Source organism: Dipteris shenzhenensis, chromosome 5, assembly GCF_047967505.1.
Source record: "Dipteris shenzhenensis isolate YYH24624 ecotype China chromosome 5, Dip_SZ_1.0, whole genome shotgun sequence".
Lineage (NCBI taxonomy): Eukaryota > Viridiplantae > Streptophyta > Polypodiopsida > Gleicheniales > Dipteridaceae > Dipteris > Dipteris shenzhenensis.
The window spans coordinates 7,695,721-7,719,794 of NC_141600.1; the positions used below are offsets into that span (position 1 = coordinate 7,695,721).

The window sequence follows — 24,074 nt, forward strand, 5'->3', positions numbered from 1 at the left end:
TGATGTGCTTTTGTTTTCTGTGATTATTCGTGAAGGTGTCCAAGGAGTTCTTCCCTGGCATTGCAGTTGGTTATAATGATCCGAGGGTAAAGCTTTTTGTACAGGATGGTATGCTTTTTTATCAGCATTAAAGACAGATTGTGGCAATTTGTTCCTCCTCTGTCATCTAAACTATAGGAAGTGGTGCGGAAGATTTGACATATTTATTCATTCAGAAGATTTAGCACTTGCATTTACACACATCTGAAACTTTAATATCTTTTGGTTTTTGGATGTGTCCAGGAGCTGCTTTTCTTAGAGATGTCGCTGATGGATTTTATGATGCCGTAATAGTGGATTCTTCTGATCCCATTGGTGAGTTTCACATACTATAAGCTTTCGCATTTTGTATGAGCAATGTGGTTCTAGGGCAATGTGTCTGCAGATTATGTTGTTTCTCTAACAAAAACAAATGTGTGCTTGACATACCTGATAGTCGTACAGATAACATACAAATTCGTCCTCATAATGAGAAGTCTTCTCTAAGAATTCGGAAATTCGTCAAGCAGTCCTCAAATTCTTGTATAATTGATTTTAATGATAGCATGTGACAAGTTGATGCTCTCTTTTACCTGTTTAAGCTTAATATGATGTAGGATTGTGGTTTATATTGTGGTTTTGCATTGTAGTTTTATCATTGCTAAGAATGTTCTTGAGAGTGAGTTATAAGGGGTAAAAAGGAAATATTAGAGTGTAGTTGTGCATAGCAAATGGGACCAAGCTTTCATGTAGCATTTCAGAATAGACAGTTATATTTACAGAATATGTAAATTACCATGATATCTATCACCCCTCATTTTAAACAGGATTCTGTAGTGTTGTGTAAAATATCTGGTTCTTCGGAGCTCTCTGAAAGCAAAACAAAGGTATATACGATAAAACTTTAACTACCATCAACATCAAGGAAAAATGGTGTATATTTCAAGCTCTAGGGACTAAGGTTACTCAGTAACAGGTTAGTCAGCTTACTAATTGTACAAAAAGTAAATCATTGCCTATATTGTTAATATGTTCGTTTGATGTTAAGTTCAATTAGTATCTTTCCAAAACTATTATAGTACTATTCCATTATTTTTGCTAACCTGAATGTAGTAGTTTAGTTTAGACAATATCCTTTAACAATAGCAATACATTGAAGAGACTGTGCTGATTGAAATACATTGGCCGAGCAACCAACTAAGCCCAAGTTTCAATATAGGGGTGTCCACCTGTGAAGATGCAAAAAAAAAACAATGACATCTCATGTTCAAACCACTAGAGGCATGTTGCATCTATTTATGTCAATGTTCAGTGAACTTATGTTGATTAGAGCCTATAAATATCATAGTTAGGGGAAACAGGAAATTGGGAAATGGAAATATAAACATTTCTGGATTTTTGGGAGGTCCACGTCGGGGGGGCTGAGATTACACTCAGCACAATGAGCGCACACACATTTAGAGTGCTACAGCCTACAGCCTACCTATAACTTAAACATAGTGCATAGTACATGCTACAAATTTAAAGATTCACTTAGCACCAGACTGAAACATTTCACTTACCGGTTTCAGCCCTATAGAGACGTTTCAGCCCCCCTTAATAAATGTTCCAGCGGCACTTTTGTTTGGTGAAATGTTGGTATTGAGTTGAAACAAGCTGAAGTACTAGAGACGATACAAACACTTGTGAAATCAAGAACACGAAAAGAAAGAGATACAAACGAAGATTATCAGCTACTTCTAAAAAATTAGAGAAAATAAGAAACAATGTGCTCATGGCCTAAAATGGCCTAGCACCCCTTATGTCCTGGCCTAGCAACAACTTGGTTTTTGGAAAGCGGGGCTCACAATTGGGCAGTGACCTCCTCTTGTTTGGGGCATATGCCAAGCATCTCATTCAATTGTGGGCCTACACCCATCATTGAATGAGATGCTTCATGTGCTCTCCAGGAAGCGCCTTTGTGGACCGTCAAAGTCGTTCTCTGATGTCGGGCTCCCCAAGTTCATCCATAATCAGTTCCCAAATGAAGGGGTAGTATCCCTATAGACTATTAGTTGGCTTGGTTTTGATAATCTTCCTCTTTCAATGATTGTCAACCAAATCCAAATCTATGGCTCTTCTAAATGCCCTTCATCTTTGCTTCTATGGTAGCTCACAATTCTAGAATGCTTTTGCGTTCTCAACAAATCTTGACTCCTTGGTCCGTTGAATAGAAGCCTTTGAAGCAAAGTTATTGGTGGGATGCTTCCATAAGAGTTGAGATCTCCTCATCTTAGATCTGCTCTTGGAGATGTTTGTAACCTGCGAATTTTGCAAGGGCCTCAAATACCATGTTCGTAGCTGTCTCTTCTTCGATGGGGTCTTCTTGGGCAGCTCTAGCTCCTGCAGGTGCAACTAGATTCTGTTTTTAAGAAGATGAGTTCTCAACTCACCATGCCTTTCTGCTTTTCTAGGTTGTACATACGATAAGCCTTGGACTATTTGTTGTAACCCATGAAAATTTATACTAAGATGGATTTTGAATTTTTGAGACAATAGGGAAAACCAACATCTGATAGCTTCATCTGACAGGGAGTAGCAGAATTCTTCTGGGAAACAAAACAAACTGAGAGAGGCTGAGAGAGAACAGAGAACACACACACTAGGGCCCAGAAATAAGGGCTGGACCCCCCCCCCCCAAGGTCTTTATGAATAAACTTTGTACAATTAGCTCATAAAAGAGCATGAGGCTGAGTACAATACACTCTGTGTTCTTAAGGGCACAAGGCCACTCTCCTAGGCTGGCTCCTAAAAGCTGGGGCTTTCTTTTCTTTATAAAGTTGGCTTTTGGGCTTTATTTCCACAATTTCGGAGCTGAATTTCGCTTTTGCCTCTAATGGGCCCTTTTTACAATGGATGCCACTTTCTTGGTGGTTTTGTTCTTGTGGGGCTTGCTTTTTGGCACTTGTCCCTTAAAATTTGGGCCTTTTTGCACTCTTCTAAGTCCTATACATTCAATAAATAATATCCAACACATTAACCCATTAGAGGCTAGACAAATGCATGCATTCTAATTCTTGGACTATTCCTAGTTTGTTGTGGGCGTTCCCATAGTTCTCTTAACAAATACAAAGCAAAGAAACATAAAACTCTTGCTAGTTAACGCAAATCAACTTTCTTTGACTAAAGTCAATCTAGTAAAGATTTCTCTTTATTTCTTGGGATAAATATGATTTCGTGACAATGGCTAGGAGGGTTGAGGGCAAGTGTCACCAAGTTGTAAATACTCCAAGTCAAAATACAAAGTTGACCTCTTATTTTTTTTTTTTCCATGAAAAAGACTTCTATTAAGTAAGAACAAAAACCCGCGAGAGCAAGCTCAAAGCGGAATACATCATGAAGTCATGAGGATAATAAAAAACCCCCTCAGAGTGAGGTGGAAAGAAACCAAGGCTGAGGCTGAAAGTGCCATCTCAACCCTGTAGTAGATTCAGAGAAGAAAGGAGAATCCTTCCATTCCCTGAAGAAAGAAGCCCTCCTAGCTGAGGCTGCACGGGAGTCCCCCTGCATACCCGTCCATACGGCCATCAGAGTGTGTACGATGTCTGTCCAGATACTAGCCAATGTGTGCGAGGGATGAACCTGAGTACCCTCCATAGCCTCTGTGCATCTGGATCTCCAGATATGCCAGGCTGCTATGCTCGCTATAATCTCCCAAGAAGTATCCACAGAGGCATGTACAGCTGTAGTTGACCTCTTATTTGACGATAGTAAAAAAAAATTTAGATTATTTTAATTGTGGTCAAAGGGTTATTTTAATTGGTTAAAGCATAGACTTTGGTCAAGAAAGCCTCACTTCGGTCACGGAGACTTGGTTTAGGCTAAGAGGGTTGACCACAATCAACCAGAGTATTTGGGCTGACTACGGTCGGAGAGATTTGACTAGGGTTAAGTATTTTGACCTCGGTCAAGGTTCTTAACCATGGACAAAGAGGGAAAGTACTTTCATTTGGTGTGCACCGGTTTGCTCTAGAGAAAGAGATTTCACTTCCATGAAGCCAAAGCCAGGAAGAATCGACAATCAATGTTATAAAAGGAATTAGCCTGTTGCTATGCATTGTCTGACGCTGAAATTTGCACCTCTAGAATGCACGATTGTAATTGGTATCGAAGCGTGGTTATGGGTTCTTTCCGAAGAAGCCCCGATCCAATATTGAGGAAGGGATGGTGCTGGGCTACAAGCATTTGGAAGGTATGTCAGCGGTGCTGCTGTTGCGTGAAACAACCCATCAGCGCTGATATCTATGTGCACTTATTCCATGGTCGTGCAATGGCTTGTGGGCCTGTTTGGCGTCGGATAGCTTGACTGGGTGCTGTTTTGGGACGTTGGTCTACAACTTGCTGTACGACTATCCTGTTCCCAAGGACTTGGATATCTGCCAGCAAAGGAGCAAATGATCTCTATACTGCTTGAGCATATCCCCATTGGTATAAGAAAGCAGTGCAAATCTGGGTAGCATCCAACCAAAATCTCTTGTGATCAATTCGTCGTGCTTGCCCCAAATTTTTTCATTTCTCTCAGGGAAGTAATTTGTCACGCCATCCACACGAATTGAAGGTTATTTGCAGGAATTGATACCTTCGACCAGTTTCATGGGTATTGGCGCAGGTGACGCGTCAAGGTGCTCATGAATCTGTGGTCACTGCATTTGTTACCTTATGTTGTAGAAACACATTGCTTGGTTCCTCAAAAGGGGCTTTTATCTGGGCCATAAGGTCATCCATCAGCCGGTCAAACAGAAGCCTGATCTGGCTAACCAGCCTTGGTTCCACAGGTTAGGATACTATCAAATATTTTTTGGGGTGGGAAAAGGGTCGGAGTGGTCTACTGCGCAATATGACAGTCCCAAAATGCCAGGTCTGAGTGATTTAAATGCCTGAGAAGACTTTGAGGATTATGCCTTGAGCAGAAAGCAAGTTATTGGCACAAGGGAAGAGCTTGTTAAGACAAAGCTGTTGGATTTCTATACCTCTTGTTGAGGGATTTCCAGTTGAACAGAAAAGATTATGTGGATTACGTTCAATCGTATCATTGCCTTTGCGTGAGGGCTTACAAGTCTCAGGCCAAGGTTGCAATGATGGCCTCACAGGAGCATGCAGAGCCGTATAAGGTCAGGCAGGAAGAGGGCATGCAATTCAATAATGAGGACTCCTACAGGGAGTTGCTTGTACAGCTTTCCCAAGCAAGAAGGCATCCTCTATTTCAAAGATTTGAACATTCCCCCATTGTGAGGAACAGCAGGAGAGGGCCCCTTCTAGAGCGGCCCAAAAAGAGGCAAGCAGAAGATCACTCAGTCCATCTCTTTCTTTTTCATTTGGGATGCTCTCTGAAAAGAGCAAGAAATCCCATCAGGAGAGCAAGAAAAGGAAGAAGAAGAAGAGTAAAAAGTCTTCTTCCACGCTTCAGTTTCAGCTTCTCGAGCATTTGACTGCAGCTCCCTGAGCTCCCGCCTCAGCCTCCACCCTCCTCTTCGCCTCGCCTCCCCCCCCCCCCACCTTCCACCTCCTCCCTCCCGCATCGTCTCCTCCCCGCCGCCTCCTTCCACCCCTCCCTCGCCTCCTCCCGTCGCCCCTCCCCGCCTCCTCCCTCCAGCAGCTTCCGCCTCCACCCCGCTTCTCCACACCTCCCTTCTGCCATCTCCATGCCTCCTCTAGCCCCTTCTCCTCCCGCTTCCCTCTCTCCGCCCTCCTTCCGCCCCTGCTACCTCCCCGCCATCTACGGGCCCCGCCTCCATCAACTCTCTTCCCTCCGCCCTCTCCTCGCCTCCTCCGCTTCGCCTCAAACCCCTTACCTCCACCTCGCCTCCCCTTTGACTCCCTCCTCGCCTCCCGTTCATCCCCTCTTCGCCCCCCTTTGCCTCTTCCTCTTTGAGGGCTCTCCCTCTCCATTGGTAGTCAAGTGCAAGGGTGTGTACCCGTCCCCTGCAGCTGGCCCTTGGGTTTTTTCCTTCCCTTTGGGCAGCGGTGAGTGGTTTGTTTGTCAGGAAGATTTTCTTGGTGGTTGGGCTGGCCAGACGGGCTCTATGGCAACACCCTCGAATCCCACAACTCGACAAGCAACATGTGAAGCATGTAGCGCGGTCACTTGAGGACAAGGCAGTAGTGGGCATAATAGTTGGTCTCACACCCACGAGGAGACATGTGTGAGATTGGATTCAGGCGATCTAGTGCTAGAAGGGGACCACGTCCAAGAGGTCACCATCTACGGAAGAGGTGTTTTCCTCATCCAGCCGAACTCTCCTGCTACCGCCTTGACTCTTGTGGAGCAGAGCCCCATCCTCCTTGGCCCGCGTCTGGTGTACCTCTTCCCTTGGTACCATGGCTTCACAGTGGAGGACATGGACACGACACACCATGTTTCTCGATTCTCGGTGATGCTCCGCTTTTCGGGGCTTCCAAAGGAGTACAATGCCATCCTTCCCTCCATTGGTAGAGCGTTTGGCACCGTGTTAGAATCCCAGCCAGATTTGGCAGCTTCAGTGATAGCAGACGATGGGGTCGCCAGGATTAGATCGGTGGTTGAGAGCCTAGAGTCCCCCCTAGAGTTGATCCTCCTTAAGACCCTCGAGGGGGGTACACTCTGCCAGAGAGTGGAGATCTCCGGTTTGCTTGGCAAGTGTCTTCGTTTGCAGGCTGGTGGGACATTTAGCTCGCAACTGCCCCCGTGGTCAGAGACAGACTCCTCCCCTCCCACCCCCGCAGAACAAGCAGAGTCAGCGGACCCGAGCCCAACACCCCCGCAGAGAGGAGCAAGAGTGGACCCAAGTGGGAAAAAAGAAAAAGAAACAAAGTAAATTGGCTCAAAAGCGCCACAAGCAATGGGCTAGACGCAAGGGGAGATAGAGAGCAGGTCGAGAGGCATCCGCAGAGGTTGGTTGGAGATCCTTTCCCTCCAGCAGCACCAACTCCCCAATGTAATTATTCTCTTAATATTTTTGATACTTTCTTATTTTGTATCTTATGATCATGACATATTAATATATTTAATATGTCATGATGGACAGTGCTGCATATCGGCTAGTATCTGCTGTCAGAACAACCACGGAGCAACAAGATCAAGTAGAATTCAAAAGACGTCTGCCAGTGGAGTAAAAAAATGGGCACAGCTGTGGGTGGAGAGTTGCCTACAACTGCATGTTGTTTCTTAGAGATATTTTTGATTTGGAGTTACAAGTCAAAATGGAATCATATACAGAAGCCAATTTGCTAGCATTTCGGGCTGAGAGTATTCAACGTCTAATTACTACCATTGGAAAACAACCTCGGGCCACAATTGATCCTCCATCAGTGGAGGTACAACCCTTGCGTTAGCAAGGTGCCTCAAGAGCTCCTGATGTTGCGATGGCAGAAGCTACGGAGGGTAGCCCAGAAGCGATTGAGGAGAAAGGGATTCAGAGCCTAGATGTGCCTAGTTAGCAGGGCGGGCCTGTGGCTGTCCTTACTCCATCCCGCTCCCCTGCCTCGCCGGACCCCTCTCCCTTCACACCCTCCTCTCGAGCTCCCCCTTCCCCCTGCTTCCCCCCTTGCCATTCCTACTATGGTCATCCTCACCACCCGCCCCCCTTCTCCCGACCTCCCCCTCCATAGTAGCTTTCCCCCCCCTCCCTCCCACCTATCAGTCTTGCCTCGGCTTCCCTGCCAGTAGGGAAGGCATGACCATTGCCCCCTCCGCTTCCTCGTCACAACGGCGTGTCCTCCTCCCTTTGCAGCCCTCCCATTCCGGGGGGGATTCAGGGGGAAGGGGCTTGTCCTTTCGATCAGCAGCTCCCATTCTTCAATGTGGGCGTCCTCTCCCGAGAGATTTTTGGAGGTTGGGGCCTTGGATCCCAGACTCTTACCCTCTACCATTGGAGGTGACGCTCATGATCTTGCAGCCCTGGAAAGGGGGTTTGATTAGCGTAGTGGGCATCCAGTCAATGCTTTGAACTCCTTAGACCAATTGAACACTTTAAATTTTCTTTTCTTGAGAAAGAGCCAATTGAACCTAGAATAGTCATAAATGAAAATGACAAAATACTGATACCCTCTATGGGTTGTGACATTCATTGGTCCACAAACATCACTATGCACAATTTGTAAGACCCTTTGTGCTCTTACTGAACCTGGACCATCCTTTTGGAACAAGCGATGCAACTTTCCAAGAGCACAGGCTTCACACACCTCTTGAGCAGGTTGCTGTAATTTTGGCAATCCTTCAACCATATTATGATCTCCACAGGGTTGGAGAACTGGACTCCAGGGGTATTTGATGCTATGATGGGGCATCAGATCTCACGCATGATGGAAGATTGGATGGGTCTATTGGCAGGCTTATGGTGTTGAAGTGAACTTCTAGTTGAGCTTCACGTGGAAGAAGCCGATTTATGGTTTGACAGTAGAAGTTATCAGATTGTCGCCTGAGGTAAGGATTGATCTGGCATACTATTGGCCCCTCCAGAAGTGTGCTGAGATGTTTTGAGTGTATGTTTCCTTCATGTTGCAGTGGGAATGGAAGATTGGCATAGAGCCGGTGTCCACCTTGGTATGTCGTCACACGGACATGGAGTACTCGCCCTCAAAACCCCCCTCAAAGTCACAGAAGGTAGTTTTTCTGGAACAGGCACCCTCCCACAGGCAAGCCTCATTTCTTGCATCCCCGCTCTCATGAGTTGGACCTTAGTGAGTTGGAATGTTTACGGGTTCCACGACCGAGCACGTAGTCAACCGTAGTATTTGATCCTTCAGCAGGAGTATCAAAGGGCAGTGGTAGGACGAGCAGTGGATTCCTAGAAAGGCTTGGAGGTGTGGTCTCCTGCTGTAGGACGGAGCGGAGGGGTCTGCATCTCGGTCTTCCAAATGGTGGCCCCAAAGGGTCTATGATCAGGGTGAGCTTATCCCAAGGCGGGCAGTTTGGATGGGAGTCAGGATGGGAGAGTCCAGGTTTGGGATCCTGAATGTGTATGCCTCAGTGTGCAGATAGTATCGGTCAACCTTTTGGAGGCAACTGATAGAGTGCCTGCCAGATGTTGACTCCTAGATCGTTGGAGGAGACTTCAACAACCTGGAGTTTGCGGAGGACAAGTAGAGTGGTGCCTCCTCCTCTGAGATGCCAGCAGCAGAACGGAGCACGTCGGAGCAGTTCATCTTCATGATCAGTGGCAGAGACCCGTGGTGAGATCCAGAGTTCAACAAGATACCTGGCAGCCTCCTCTTCTCATTCGGGTAGAGGAAACATAATGGTTGCTTGAGAGGTTGGATCACTTCTACGTTGGGGATTGGGCACTCCATAGAGGCGGCTCTACAGGGACTCTAGCAGGCACCACGATGTCATACCACTTTCCAGCAATGCTCCACCTTGAGCAGCCCCGCAGGGTCTTTCCCTCCAGAGGACCTTTTGCAGGACCAAGAAGTTCAGTAGGTTTTGGCACATCAATCCTCCCAACATCCCAAAGCAAGATGCCCCAGATGGCGCCTCTGGCTTTGGGAAGGTAGGCTCTTCAGGGAGGTCCAGTGAGATCCGAGAGAGTTGTTTTGGCCTTTCAGGACAAGCCTCGCTGAGCAGGTGGACGAGTTGCCTTTCTTTTCCTATACCACTTGGATTGGCAAGAGGCATCAGATGGACTCTTCGACTTGGACCTCCTCGAGAGAGGCAGTGGGTGACCTAGGAGGTCCATTCCAAGTTTTGGACGCGTCTTTGGTCCAAATTGTGGCTGAGGAAGATCTCCTACTTCTTATGGCTGGCCGCCCATGGAGGCTTGCCCATAGGCTTGTGGTTGGAGCAAATGCGGGTGGAGGAGGGGCAGTGCCATTGCTGTTCGGCTGGATGGAGTTGTCGTAGCGCAGTAAGAATCTGGATGGGAGCCCTCAGGCTCGTGACCTGCATGTAGAGCCTTCAAAGGGACTACACATGGGGGATGGTGGCTTGGAGGTCACGCGTCTCAGATTGATGAGGTCTCTCCAGCTTACCGGATACAAGGTCAGAGCATTCAGAGGATAGAGCTCCATGAGGCGGTTCCTCTTGATATCCAAGATCCCCATTCCCCTTCGAAGGATAGCGTGTGGGAGATAGTAGCCAGTATCACGGCGTGGAACATTTGGGTTGCTCGTTGTAGTCTGGTGATGGGCGAGCATCCACCCTCGGCTACCTTAGTCGCCATCTGGCATGATATCATCTACACCGTGCACTCCACCTGGGAGTGTGGGATCCTAGGCTCTAGGGCGACTGTCGCAAAGCGCGCTTGTTTCTGCAAGGCTGGGCCTGTAGGAGTTTTTTACATATTCACTCCTCGAGGGATTCGTTGGTTGTATAGTCCCCCCACCTAGATAGCCCCTGTACCAGAGATCCCCTAGGCAGTGAGCTAGGTTTCTTTGAAACAGGCTGGTTTTTTTCTTCTTTCAGCCTTTTTTCAAAATTTCCGTACTCCGCATTGTTGGGGCTGCTGTTTTGTATGAAGTCTTTCAAGTATTAATAGAAGGTTCCTTTCTTTTTTAAAAAAAAAAGTCTTCTTTCTCCACCAATTCTTCTATTGCTTCAAGCTCCTCTTTGTCTACTTCTAATTCTTCCTCTTCTTTCTCGTTATTTATAATGGTCTTGACAGATGGCCATCCTCGGGTGGTTTTACTTACTTCCCTCATGGAGGGGGCTCCAACATTGTTGACTATATCATGGGATCCCCTGCCTTTGCCTCCCACATCACCAACTTTTCCGTCGCACCACTATCCCCTAGGGTTGACCATACCTATCTCTTTTTTAGTGTTTCCACACCCCGCCTTGCTATTCCCTTCAATCCTCCGACCACTCACAACACTTTTCAGGACATAAATTTCGATCGTAGTCTTTCACCTAGATACTCAGCACACCTTTATACCCTCCTCACATATATTGACTTCATCTCCCTACTAGAGGATCATGTTGCCCTCATCACCTATTCACCCCATGAGGCTGCACTTCACACCTTCCCTCACACTACTCGCTCACCCGCCCACCTACATTGGGGACCGTCTCTTGCAACAGTTGGTACGATGATAGTGTAAGACTTTATGCTGTCAACTCAAACTTTAGACTAAACATAATCTTCCGACTGAACCTGACACGATACGCGAGTATTGTCGATTGATACGTAGGAAGAAACAGTAGTTTAACCATTGAAATGAGAAGGAATTACTGAACATTTTGTTTAGTAGTAACTCCAAGGACTTTTGGCGGACATTCTTAGAGAGATGGAACCCTTCACCTCTCACCGATACTAGAGTCTGGCAGGACTATGCACGCACATTTTATGACATGCTTGATCAACCCACTCCTGACCTGTTACATACCTCGCCCTACTTTCTGTACACTCTTCACTAAGGGGGAAGCTTCATAATGGCCGAGCGAAGATCATGAGGGTCTATGCGCTGAATTCATTGCATATGGGATAAATATCCTTGCCCTGATCCTAGCAAAGCTATTTAATGAAGCCGTCAGCCTTGGCTTCCTACGCACTTGGACTCTTAACACTATCTTACTTATCCACAAGGTTGGGGATCCCATGAACTACAAGACCATTATGATTGGGAATGTCATGTTCAAGATCTATGGATCGCTTGATTCTGAGGTCAGTCGATTTGCAGAGATGCTAGGGCTCAAAGCATATGGACACAGGCTGGGTTCTGACATGATCATGGGACCATGGATCACATTCTCACGCTCAGATGTCTCATTGACGAGGTGAGAGCACGAAGACAGAGTGTTTGTTGTTGCTTTGTGGATTTCCCAAGAGGTCATTTGGGCAGTCATGGCACTTTATGAGAGAGTCTCAGGAGGTCGTGATGCATCGGGAGAGTTTTACCCTTGACGGGTCATCGATAGAGATTGTTTCATCATATACATACCCAGGGGTTATCTTTACCCATTTTTACTATGAGATCGGCGATGCAGGCTCGCCTGAGCAGAGGGTATGCCTCGTTAGCCAGGTGGAGAAGCAGTACTTCAATTCACATTTTCTTTCCAAATGTCCTCTGTTTGACTCCTTGGTTCAACCATCAGGGATGTATGACAGCCCTTGTTGGAGGCCAGAACTATCAGTTACGGAATGGGCCCGTGTGGAGCGGCTACAGATATTCGAAGTAAGCCGTCAGTCGCTCACCAGATCATTCAGGCTGAGTTTGGATCTTCACCATTGCAGCTTGATGCAGCTTTCCAGATCATTACCTACTTATATCGATCAGGGCATGCAGAGAGCGTACCTTTGGCCGCAGCAGACTACCCTGGTTATCATTGTCCTCCTACATGGCGTTATCAGTGGCAGGCGACCAGAGACGTTGGTATGCACTTGAAGTGAGATGGTTTGAGCGACTAGGGTTACAAATGGATAGACTTTCTCCTTTCCAGTATAGCATTGATGCGCCACTCTCCCCATTGTAGTATCATGAGGTCAACGAGGTCATACTTGAGGGTCTTCTACAGCTACACATATTCCGGACATGGTTGGAACCGGTTGAGCTCCCCCTGTCAAGCTTAGCTTCTACATAGATCATTCCCTACATATCTTGGATGAGGGGTTTTACCGGCCCACCAGCGTATACAGAGGCTCACTTAACCCATCCATTGAGGATCTCCATTAGGCAGCTTCGGGTCTCTTCACATAGGCTCCTCATTGAGAGTGGTCGAGCTGAGGGTCTTACCTAGGGAGGTGCGCATTTGTACTCTATGTAGCCCACAGGAGGTTGAGTCGGAGGAACATTTCATCTTTAGATGCCCGGTTTACTATGAGATTAGAGGGTGATTCTATTGCCTATTCAGCGATAGTTTCGGGATGTTATCTCGACTTCTCTCTTATCGAGAGCAGAGATGCTTGGCCGCGTTCATTCATGAGGCTGTTAGGCATCGAGCACCTACTCTGATCGAAGAGACATGAGGAGCAAACCCAGTTAGACTCATCTCAGAGCATGATCATTGAGTTCTTTCAGCCGGATCACACGGATGCTCGCCCTACAGGTATCAGACATGATCGTGACCCAGAGCGCGTGACACGACAGCTCAGACAAACGGTTGATGCACCTCCATGTTCAGAATGGGAGCCAGACCGACAAGTGTGACGGTTGCCCTCGTCAGACGCAAAGTTATGATGAGGAGATAGCATAGTGTACACCCACTGGGGGCAGCCAGCACTCCATATCTGATTTCATGCTATCACTCCCTCACACTTGACGAGGGGAGGGGCCACATTGTCTTGGAGCACATTTCATTCTGTCTTTGATGGTAGTGGAGGATGGTTTTTGTTGTAGATGATTACTCTTATTGTTTGATATGACTATGTATGATACAGGGACAGAACCAGGTATACCCAAAGAGCAACAAATCTATAGATTATGCACCCTAGAGGAGGCGGAGATAGAGGAACACTTCCTATGTACTTGCCCTGCATACTATGAGATTCGAGGATGATACTATTGCTTATTCTAGGAGGGACACGGGTTTGGGCCTCTCTCTCGATTGATCCATTTCTAGGACCATGTCTATATCGTGTCTATTTAATGGAGATGTGACGACATAGAGAGACCCTGATGCACCGCATTAGAGAGCAGGATGAGACAATGGCCTCTGTGACCGAGCTAGATAGAGCCCAAAGACAGGTTATAGATTTCTACACTTTTGAGTCTGCCCGTGGACATAGCGGAGTTGAGGAGGAAGAGACCAACAGGCACAACGAATAATTTTATATCAGAGGATCTAGCCCTCAGATTGGATAATGAGCATTTCTCTGTTCCTCATACAACAGATCATATATTCGTGCAAAGGCATAATACGTAACATATTGCTCTTTCATGGCATTTAATTCATCATGATAGGCAATGGAAACTGCAGAAACCTGTGGTTTCTTTAATACGGCATCAGCTACTGGCCTTCTGGAGAGTTCATCAACAACCACATTCTTGTTTCCAGGCACATGCTCAATCTGAACATAGATGCCCAGCACATGTGCTTCTCAGATAGTTCTCTCTGTGTGAGAAAATGCTTCAGCGAAGAATGATCCATCTGAACATAAAAATCAGCACCCAACAAGTAGTGCTTCCATTGTAAGAGGGCATGAATTACAGCAAGCATCTCCTTTTCATAAATCTAGAAATTCATTCCCATAGGCTGCAGCATCCTACTCTCATAAGCAACGACCCTTCCGTCTCACATAAGAACTCCAATGCTTTTCCCGCATGCGTCACATTGGACAGCGAAGGGTTTCTCAAATCGGGCAAGATTAAGCGAGGGTCAGAACACAACTTTTCTTTCAGCTCTTCAAAAGCTGCAATTTCTTTGGAAATCCAGCGAAAAGGTACTCATTTCTTTGCAAAGCATGCAAAGGTGAAGCAATCTCAGCAGAGTAACGGATAAACCTCTTGTAGTACAAGCATAACCCAAGAATATTCCATAGTTCATGAATGTTCCTGAGTGGGGGCCAATTCCGGATTGCTTCAACCTTCGCCAAATCCATCCGGACTTCATCTTTGGATATGATATGCCCAAGAAACTGTATTCATGGCATGAAGAACTCACTGTTCTTCGCATGAATGAGCAGCTTATTTTTTCTCAACTCTTCTAACACGATCACCAGATGTTTTCGATGCTCTGCCTCACTTTTGGAGAAAACAATGATGTCATCGAAGAATGTGCCCACAAAAGACTTGTGTTCTCTAAAAATCCTGTCCATACGATTGAATGTAGCAAGAGCATTGGTTAACCCAAATGGCATGACAAGATACTCATATAGCCCAAAGGTGGTCCTAAAAGCAGTCTTGTGCACATCTTCTGGTTGTATGCGGATCTGGTGATACTTGCTCTTCAGATCAATGCTGCTGAAAATGGAAGTCCCCTCAAGTGTCTCCAAGATGTCATCAATTTGAGGAATAGGGAACCAATTCTTCACTGTGATCTTGTTAATTGCACGGTAGTCGATGCACATTCACCAAGATCCATCTTTCTTCTGCACCAAAAGAACTGGTAAACAATACGGGGAGAAATTGGGCCGAATCATCAGCCCCTTCTGCAACAATTCATTTACCTGGTTCAGTATTTCTCCCGGTTGAGTAGCACTAACCTTGTACGGTGGTATATTCAGTGGGCTGCTACTTGGCATAATATCTATAGCATGGTCTTTGGATCTCTCACGTTGGAGTTCCCCTAGATTGTGAAACTGAAACTGAAAATCTGTCCGCTCTTTATCCAAACTAGAAAGAGGTGGCTGATCACCTTCTCTCTCTTTTTGTTTGGCAAAAATCAAATAGGCAGAAATATGTTTTTTCATTACTGAAGTAAATGCAGAAGCAGATATAACCGGAAATGGACTCTCCTTTGAGCTTTACATCAGTACATGAGTCTTGCCCCTATGAGTTAGGATAACTGTTTTATTGTGGTTATCAACAATATTCCGAAGACGATAACGCCATGGAATGGCCAAAAGCACATCACAATCATTCAGAGGCATAATATAAAATTCTTAAGTATCAACATAATGTTGAATATGAAGGCAGAGCTTCCCAATAATTGGAGTGATAGATGTACTCAGCCCTGTAGTAGCAGCCATGTCTGCTTGCGCAAGTGAACCCACTTCTTCTGGCGAGCCTGCTTTCTAACTCGAGAGAAATGAAATTTGCTTTAGTACCTGGGTCAAAGAAAAATAGGGTTGTCTAGTTGTGAACTTTGCCCCAAGCTCTACAAAGCTTTGTGTCATCCTCATGTTTCTTATACTAATCATATCATGTACAAGTTCAACAGATGGCTTTTGCTTCTTGCTGTTTTGATCAGCTTTGGATTCCACCTTCTGTTCATCTTTATCCTCCATAGGCTACTTTCTTTTCTTCTTGTGTGGGCATTCATGCACATGATGGCCCTCTTCCATGCATTAGAAACATTTATTTTTCTCCTTAAGGACTTGTTTCTCTTCTTCCGTCAACCTAGTGGGTCGTGACTTGAGAACACGCCGACGTCCTACAACCAAAGTAGCCTTCAAAGGCTTGCCGAACTTCTTCTTCTTTTTTAACTCTTCCTTCTTGCTGCCCTCAAAGCCACTGGTCCTGCCCTGTATCAAAGCATAAGCTGTATTGGCATTTTCTATTAGCTGAGACATGTTAGACACCTTGGATTTCGTGCAAAAGTCTTGAATTTTCTTCAGCAATCCACAACAATATCCCTCTACTTGCTTAGACAATGGAACATGACGACAGGAACTAACTGGCACTAGGGCTTCCCAAAATTGCTTATTATATTCTTCCAAATTGCGGCAATTGTCTGCATCCAATTCATGCCAAGTAGTCACGATGTCAACTTCAAATGTAATAGACAACCATGCAGCTGAAAAGACGTACTTAAACTGCACCCAAGTGGTGGGTGCTGTGCCTTGCAAAAGAAGATTTGTCCACCATTGTAAAGCATTTCCTTTCAAGAAAGTGGCAGCTTTTCTAATTTTTAACGACTCTGTAAAAGTCCCACTCAAGTAGGTTGCATCAAACTGCTGAATAAAAGTAAGAGCTTTCAACCTGTCTTGACTCCCTTTAAAAGTGTCAAATTTTACAGCCTCTTCCTTCGGCTATCCCTTGGGTGTGAGATTATCATAGGCAAGTGGCTGTAAATAAGGAGGCTGCATAACATTACCAAGATGAGTGGCACTCTGTCCATCAATCACAACAGGATTGACCCCTTGGTCCCATTGCATTCATTCCAGGCATTCCCGAAGAATTTCCCATCATACCAGGTATAGCAGTTTGCATCCCTGGCTGCATTCCAATGTTACCATACATTATGTTAGGCATCATAGCAAGCATACCTCCAAACATCTTTCCTTGATAGCCTTACATGCCAGGCTGAAATCCAAAAGGGAAATTTCCAAGCATCCCCATGCCTTGCTCAGGCTGTCTTCTTTATCCTTTATTCAGAAGGCTTCCAAATACAAGAAAAGCACTGCCATGCATTAGCCCAAAATGAACCAACTGAATAATCCGTTCACAAGCACTTTTGTCTTGCTATGCACGCAAAGCAATTCAACGATATACTAATTTCCAAGCAGGAAGCAGAGAGACTCGGAAGAGTTTGGTACGACAAAGAGTTGTATGCTGCGTTTGGGAAGGATGATTCGCTCCCGAGAAAGGATTTATTGATCCTCTATTCTGATGGGATAGTAGTGTAGGTGCGATGATTTACTTCACGGGTGAGGTCTCTAGTTCAAGTCAGGATGGCCCAGCTGCGTCAAGGAAAATCTGAAGAAGCATCTGATTCGTTCATGATTGATGGTCCTAAGAGGGTGACAGCTGGTGACACATCATTACCACCGTCTGTTAAAGCGATTGATGAGTCGCAACATATAGCTACCACTATAGAAAGGCATCCCAGTCCATGGCTCGGTGCACTTGATGATTGGGCTTCAAAAGACTTCTAATAAAATTTGACACATTGTAGTAGTTTTGGTGATGGCCATTGAGGAGTTTCTTGATGAGTTAAAGTAGCTCACATAGTACACAAGCAAGGTTACTGTGGTTGGCAATAATGGCTGACCTCTCTACCTTATAAGTTATTGCTACCGTATCCCATGGCAGCCTTTCTTTTGATTTTGGCTCGTAAAGGGAGTCCTGGCAAGAAAGAAATCAGCCAAGTCTGTCTTGGTAGCTCTGTTACAAGTCCTGGCATAACGGACCTTGTATCACGTGGTTGGAGTTATGTTCCGTTCATGTCGAGGGATTGAGTGTGACACCCATGGCATGTCTTGCTTCTCGCACTAGTGGCCCTAGGCCTCCGGTAATACTTTTGGAAGTGTTAGGAACCAGGCAAGACAAAGACCAGCAAAACAACCAACCATGGGCTGTTCCTGGCACACAAAAAGGCTAGCTGCAACAAAGCAATAGGATCTGAAGGTTTTGAGGCAGTAGGAAAACTTGTGAGAGGCAGTCAACTGATTTGAGCTCTTGAAACCTTGGAACAGCAGCAAGCAAGAAAGCGAGTCTCCCTAGAACAATCCTCTAGCTCTCTGGTAGGCGAAAATCAGCAAGAAGCAACCTTGGAAGCCTGTTGGAGAAATTCGTACGAGTATTGAAAGCCTTGGATGGATTCTGGTAGGTGGGTATCTGTTGGATGTCTTGCTGGGAGACCTTGGAGCGGCCTAGATGAATGCAAAACTGGAAAACGATTGGCCTAGAGAGCTCTTGGCAAAGTACGATCAGCAAATAGCTCCCAAACGGGCTTTGGCAGGGTGCCAAGATCATGCGAAGAAGAGAACGACGAGCCTGGAGCCTGAGACAGCCCTGGAAAAGTGTGCAATAGTGAAATGTATGTCCTCGAAAGCTCCTTAGAAAAGTGTGAATCAGCAAACAGCCCCTAGGATAGCCTTGGCAAACAGCTCTTGGAAGAAGGCGCTTTTGCAAGTTGGGACTTGGTAGGGCTCCTTGCTGGTGTCAAATCAACAAGACGGGCTCCTGGAAGGTGTGTGGACAGCTGGGGAGCAGGAAAAACAAGATTCTTTACGGAGATGGAGCTGGACCAGCCCTTGCTTTGCTTGCCCTACAAGTCACTGGATTTTACCCCTCTCCAACATTACAGATCGTTTGACTTGGCCATGGAATTAATTGCACTAAAGTGTCTTTAACAATTTTAATCAGTTTGAGGTGAGGTCAGTCACCTCAAACTTCATGTTCTCGTTCTCGTGACGGTGTCTCACGGCGGTAATTGTCTCTACATGCATATCTTGGTTCATCAAGAAGTAGCCTACAGTTTCTACTTGGAGTTGTGTTGCTTTGAGTTGTGAGGCTGAGTACAAAGCACATCCTTCACAGCCACTGTAGAGTGTGTTTGGCTTCGTAAGTTATTTACAGATCTTGATTTTCACCATGATCTACATTGACAGCCAGAGTGCTTTGGCAATTGCGTGTAATCCCGTCTTTCATGTGCGTACGAATCACATTGAGATGCACTATAGTTATGTTCAAGAGGGCCTACGAGCTTGAGATATATAGTTGTCCTACGTTTCCACTCAGGATAACTTAGCTGATCTCTGTACAAAGGCTCTAACATGACCCAAGTTTGAGGCTTTTCGACATGCCTTACACTTGGCACCATTGATGTTGATCTCTCTCCCTGTAGTGTCATAGGTTGCTTGTTATAGTTTCCGGATATACTTGAGATGTATCTAGGATACTTAAGCCATATCATTGAGAGGGGTTTGTTAGCACTTAGCCATTAAGTCAACCCTCAGGTTGACTTAATTGATCAACTCTTCTGGTTCACTTTGGGGACTGTATAGTCCACCACTTCTACTTTCTTCAGTCCTATTTTCAACTACTTTGGTTTTCTTCAGTAGTTGTTGCTCCCTTGCATTCCACTCAATGCTACTGCTTCCCGCACCCATGCCATTTGGCAAACCCCTAGAACGTAGACATATTGCTCCTGTTGTTTTGACACAGACGTCTGGCTCCAATGGAATCCTTGCTACTACTTTTTTGGCATTGCCCTGCGACTCATGACTTTTTGCTTTTTCTACACTAGCATCTCTGGGCAATATGTTTTGAAAGATTCTTCAAGTTTCACTACTACAGAAGACAATCTTTCTTTTATCTTCTGTGTGCTCGTCAGATAGATTCCTTTGTTGTCTTGTCTTACATTGTTATCTTCTAATGTTGTAATTGCATGTTTTCTTTCTAGGGACTTTTTTTTGTAGTATAAACTAACATAAGTTGAGAGAGAGAGAGAGAGAGAGAGAGAGAGAGAGAGAGAGAATTAGTAGCAACCTCTCGTAGCCTACCCGTCTTGCTTCACCACTCATGATGAATGACAAGATTTGCAAGACTAGAAGTGCTAGAAATCTAATGGGTCAGGATGACAGTGTTCATGGCTTACTTGAAGTGCAGCTGATCTTTGAAGTTATGCATGAGGGCTTCGAAGATACTCAGAAGGATTGTAAGAAGTTTGTTTCTACGGTAAGCATTAATGTTCAGCTAGATGAAATTGTTGATCTGGTTAGAGATTATGCCAAAAAATGATGTTATTAATTTTTCCCAGACCGAATGTCTGTTGGTTGCAACAGATGTGGGCAATTGGTTGACCTGGACTTTGGGGAGTTGTTTTGTGCAAAAGGTGCATTATGCAGCCAAGGATTTTCTTGAAGTTATGATAGCAGATGAGCAACATAAGCAAATGATTTTGGAGCATTCTCCTCTTTATTACGGGCAGTAGATGGTTCATGTCTTGCCTTGGTCTGCAAATGCATTGCTCCTAATACGCTCCTGCGAGCTTCCCCTCCCCCGCCGTACCTCTACCTCCCCCTAGCCCCTCCTTGCCTCGCCCTCTCCCGCCCCTACCCCTCCGACCTCACCTCCCCCCTCACCCCCACCTCGCTCCGTCCCCCTCGCCACGCTCCACCCCCGCCCGCTACCCCCCTCCGCTCAACCCCGCCCCGCTACCCCCTCCGCTCCACTCCGCTACCCCCTCGCTCCACACCTCCCGCCCCGCTACCCCCTCCGCTCACCTCCGCCCCGCTACCCCCATCCCGCTACACCCTCCGCTCACCCTCGCCCCGCTACCCCCTCCGCTCACCCCCGCCCCGCTACCCCCCTCCGCTCCAACCCGCTACCCCCTCGCTCCGCTCCGCTCCGCTCACCCCCGCCGCCCATTCCGTCCCCTCACCCCTCGCCTCCCGCCCCGCCTCCTCCCGTCTCTTCGTCCTCCCGTTCCACCCCCGCCTTCCCCTCCCGCCTTCACCCCCGTCCCTCCCCTCGTCCATTCGCCCCATCCCGCCCCCTCCGTCCCTCCATTTCCCTCGCCCCCCGTCCGTCCCCTCGTCCCCGCTCCGCCTCTCCCCCGCCCCCGCTTCGGCCGCCGCCCCACCTCACCCGTCCCCCGCCTCCACGCCTCTAGCTCGCGCCACCTCCGTTCCCGCCACACCCAGGCTCCACCCTCCTGCTTATAACCCCTCCTTTTTCGGGTGACAGCCTCTTCCTCATCGGAAGCCTCGCAGTTTGTCTTGGCGGTATGGCGGCTCCCTGCCTGGAACCGGAGGCCCAGACAGTCCCTTCCTCTCTAGATGCCTACCGCGTCATCCTGACAGAGCAGCAATCATCTCGGGTTCAGAAGGTTGCCAATGACTTTGCTCTTACCTCTGTCTATGGCAGAGTCATTGGACATTCCCCCTCCAGATCAGCCATCAGGGACTGGCTCCAGTCCACTCTCATGCTAGAGGACGGCCATATTGAGGAGGTGGCCCTTATGGGAAGGGGCATCTTCTGGCTTAAACTCTCCAGTGCGAAAGCTGCGAGCAACCTGATTGCTGGCTCCCCCACGTCAGTGGATGGAAAGATTATCATGATAGTCCCGTGGTACCGTGGATTCAGCGCAGCAGATTTTGATGCCCGGTTCCGTATACCTCGTCATCCAGTGACGCTAGTTTTTCCTGGTCTTGCTGCTGAGCTGCGGCCAATTGTTAGGGACCTGGGTTCCCACTTCAGCTGGGTTATGCACGATACTTTCGCCGATGCGGTGACTACGGCAGGAGCCCCCCGAGTCCGTGTGGCTGTGGCGGATCCTGCGACTCTCGGCAGTGATCGAGATCGTGACAGGTGCCGGCAGCATCACCCAAAGCATGGTAGTCACCGGACAGCCAGGACAGTGTCTGAGGTGTTACGGCTTTAGACACCTGGCGGCTGCTTGCCCACGCTTCTCTAGCTCTTCTCGGCCTCCCCCGCCTCCTCCCTCTCCCTCCCCTCCTCCCCCCTCCGGGCAGCCACGCCAAGAGGAGCAGAGGCAGTCGGAGCCCGGACCAAAGATAGCTGGCGGCTGAACTGAGGTTAGAAGGAAAAGAGGAAAGAACAAGAAGATTTCTGATAAAGGCAAGGAGGCAGAGGTTACCCCGCCTGTAGCTGCACCTCAGAGACCCGACAGGCAGCCGCCCCAGGGACATGGGAGAGCATCTTCTTCGACGGTAGCCCGCCCTCCACAGCCTCAGGTCCCCCTCTCTTCCTCTCTCCAGCCTCTTCCCATCCAACCCCAGTCCATCCCCCAACTGCACCCCTTGTCTCCCGATCCGCAGCTTCGGCCCCCTCGTGCTCCTTAGTCTTCTCCCCCTCCTTCTCAGCCCCAGTTCCAATTGCAGCCCCATCCCTCCCCCTCTGCCTCTTTCAGTTCTCCCGCAGAGCTAGCTGCTCCGACGGTTCCTCAGCCGAGGGCAGTTCCCGCTCCCCCTCCTCCTCCTCCGCTAGCCGCCCCTGAGGAGTCTGAGCTGCCTATTCCCCAGCCTCCTCCCCCTCCCCCTCCGCTGGCAGGACACCCGTAGTCTACACCACCACCGGAGCAGGCTTCTCCGTCCGCTAGCCCCTCAGTGGCAGACTCTGACGGGCCTCAGCTTCAGGAGAGAGAGCTCCCCCGCGACTTTTACAGATCTGGCCCCTGGGACTACTTGGATGTGGCCGACCTCGGGACCTTCCCTGCTTGCCTCGACATCAGTATCTTCCTGCTCCGCAAAGGGGCGGATGGGAAGATAGCCGCCTTGGCTCCTAGGGATGGTCCTAGCTTTGCTTTCACGTTCCTCAGCGACGGCACCGAGACCTGGACAAACGACTCGGTCTGGGAGGCTCTCAGGGAGAGACACATGCTCAGATTTGCTCTTGGGTAGGCCCGTCCGGTGGGCAGCTTCTCGAGACTCAGTGGTCCGAGGGTGACGTGCGCCTGCGGTGGCGCTGCAACGCCAAACGATTCAGATTGATTGTGATCCTCAGGCCCCCCCTATCTTGGCCCCTCCCCTAAGATGTCAGAGCCTGGACGCCTCAGAAACTCCGTGCCTTCTACGGAATGTCCACCTCAGAGATCTCGAGCTGGCTCGAGAAAGCCTTCGTTCATGGTACCAAAGGTCTCTCGCCTTTGCTGAAGGTGTTGAAGGATGGGCAGGACGACCCCGCCTCCTCCTCCAAACCTTTCCATAAGCGCCAGCGCCTCTACTCCGAAATGTCAGCTTCTTCTTCGACCTCGACCGCGAGCAGACAGTTGTTCGCTGCCTCCCAGTCCTTACCATGAGCCTACACCTCGTATTCTGGAATGTGAACGGGTTTCACTCTTCTGGCACCCGTGGTCCCAGGAAGCTCATTTTGAGACAAGAACTTCAGCCAGCAGTGATAGGACGTTTGGATGTACTTCTGCTCCAGGAACATAAGCTTTCGGTGGCTCACTCCCGTAGATGCGAAAAGATCCTCCCTGGTCGCTCCCACACTTATTGGGAGCCCTCGATCGGCGCACTGGGGAGGAGTGGTGGTGTCTGTACTTCCGTGGGAGAGTAGCTAGCCCAGGGAGTTTTCGGTCATGGCACGTTCATTCCAGGTCGTGCCCTTTGGGTAGGCCTGGAATTGGAGGACTCCAGAGTTGGAATTCTCAACATTTATGCTCCCACAGATCTCCGTTGTAGAGCCACCTTCTGGAGGACACTTACAGGGATTCTCCCAGACATGGATTTCTGAATTGTTGGAGGTGACTTCAACAATTTGGAGACCTTGGAGGACCAGCAGGGCAGAGGACCGGAGTTTACAGGTATGTCTCAGGCAAAGCAGTTCGCTTGGGACTCTTTTATCTTTGCGACAGGAGGAAGGGACTGTTGGCGAGACCCGTCCTTCCGGCGTTGGCACGGGAGCTTGGACTTCTCGTGGGGTTTCCGCAGGGAAGGAGGCAGACTCCTGGAGAGGCTGGATAGATTTTATGTTAGTGATTGGGCCATCAGCAGAGGCGGTCAGGCCGGTATAGTTCCAGGGACGACACTCTCCGACCATGCGCCGGTGCTCTTATCATTAGATTCGGCAGCTCAGGCCCTTCCCCCCCGCTCATGCCGGATTCCCGACTCCATTTTCTCGAGGGAGGACGTGCGCAGCAGTATTTGTAGTCTTTGGGATAGAGACTGGGGCGAGTGCGCGGATTTGGTTGATTCGGTGGCGCAGGCTTTGCAGGAGTCCAGCCAGATCTGCCAGCTCGCAGCCCTACAGGTTCGACAGGAGTGGTGGGATAGAGAGAGAGCCCTTCGGAGGGACCTCGCCTCCATTCAGCGGCT

General features: G+C 48.0%; 1 protein-coding gene across 6 annotated transcripts in view; it reads left to right on the forward strand.

Annotated features, from left to right (window-relative positions):
• Positions 1-24,074, forward strand: part of LOC147901568 (spermidine synthase 1-like) — a 74,264-nt gene that overhangs the window by 38,236 nt on the left and 11,954 nt on the right. For all 6 annotated transcript variants that reach the window (XM_087374545.1, XM_087374546.1, XM_087374544.1 and 3 more), the window contains exons 5-6: positions 36-108; positions 283-354. In XM_087374545.1, coding sequence (XP_087230671.1) covers positions 36-108; positions 283-354 — 145 coding nt within the window. The remainder of the gene's footprint in view (positions 1-35; positions 109-282; positions 355-24,074) is intronic.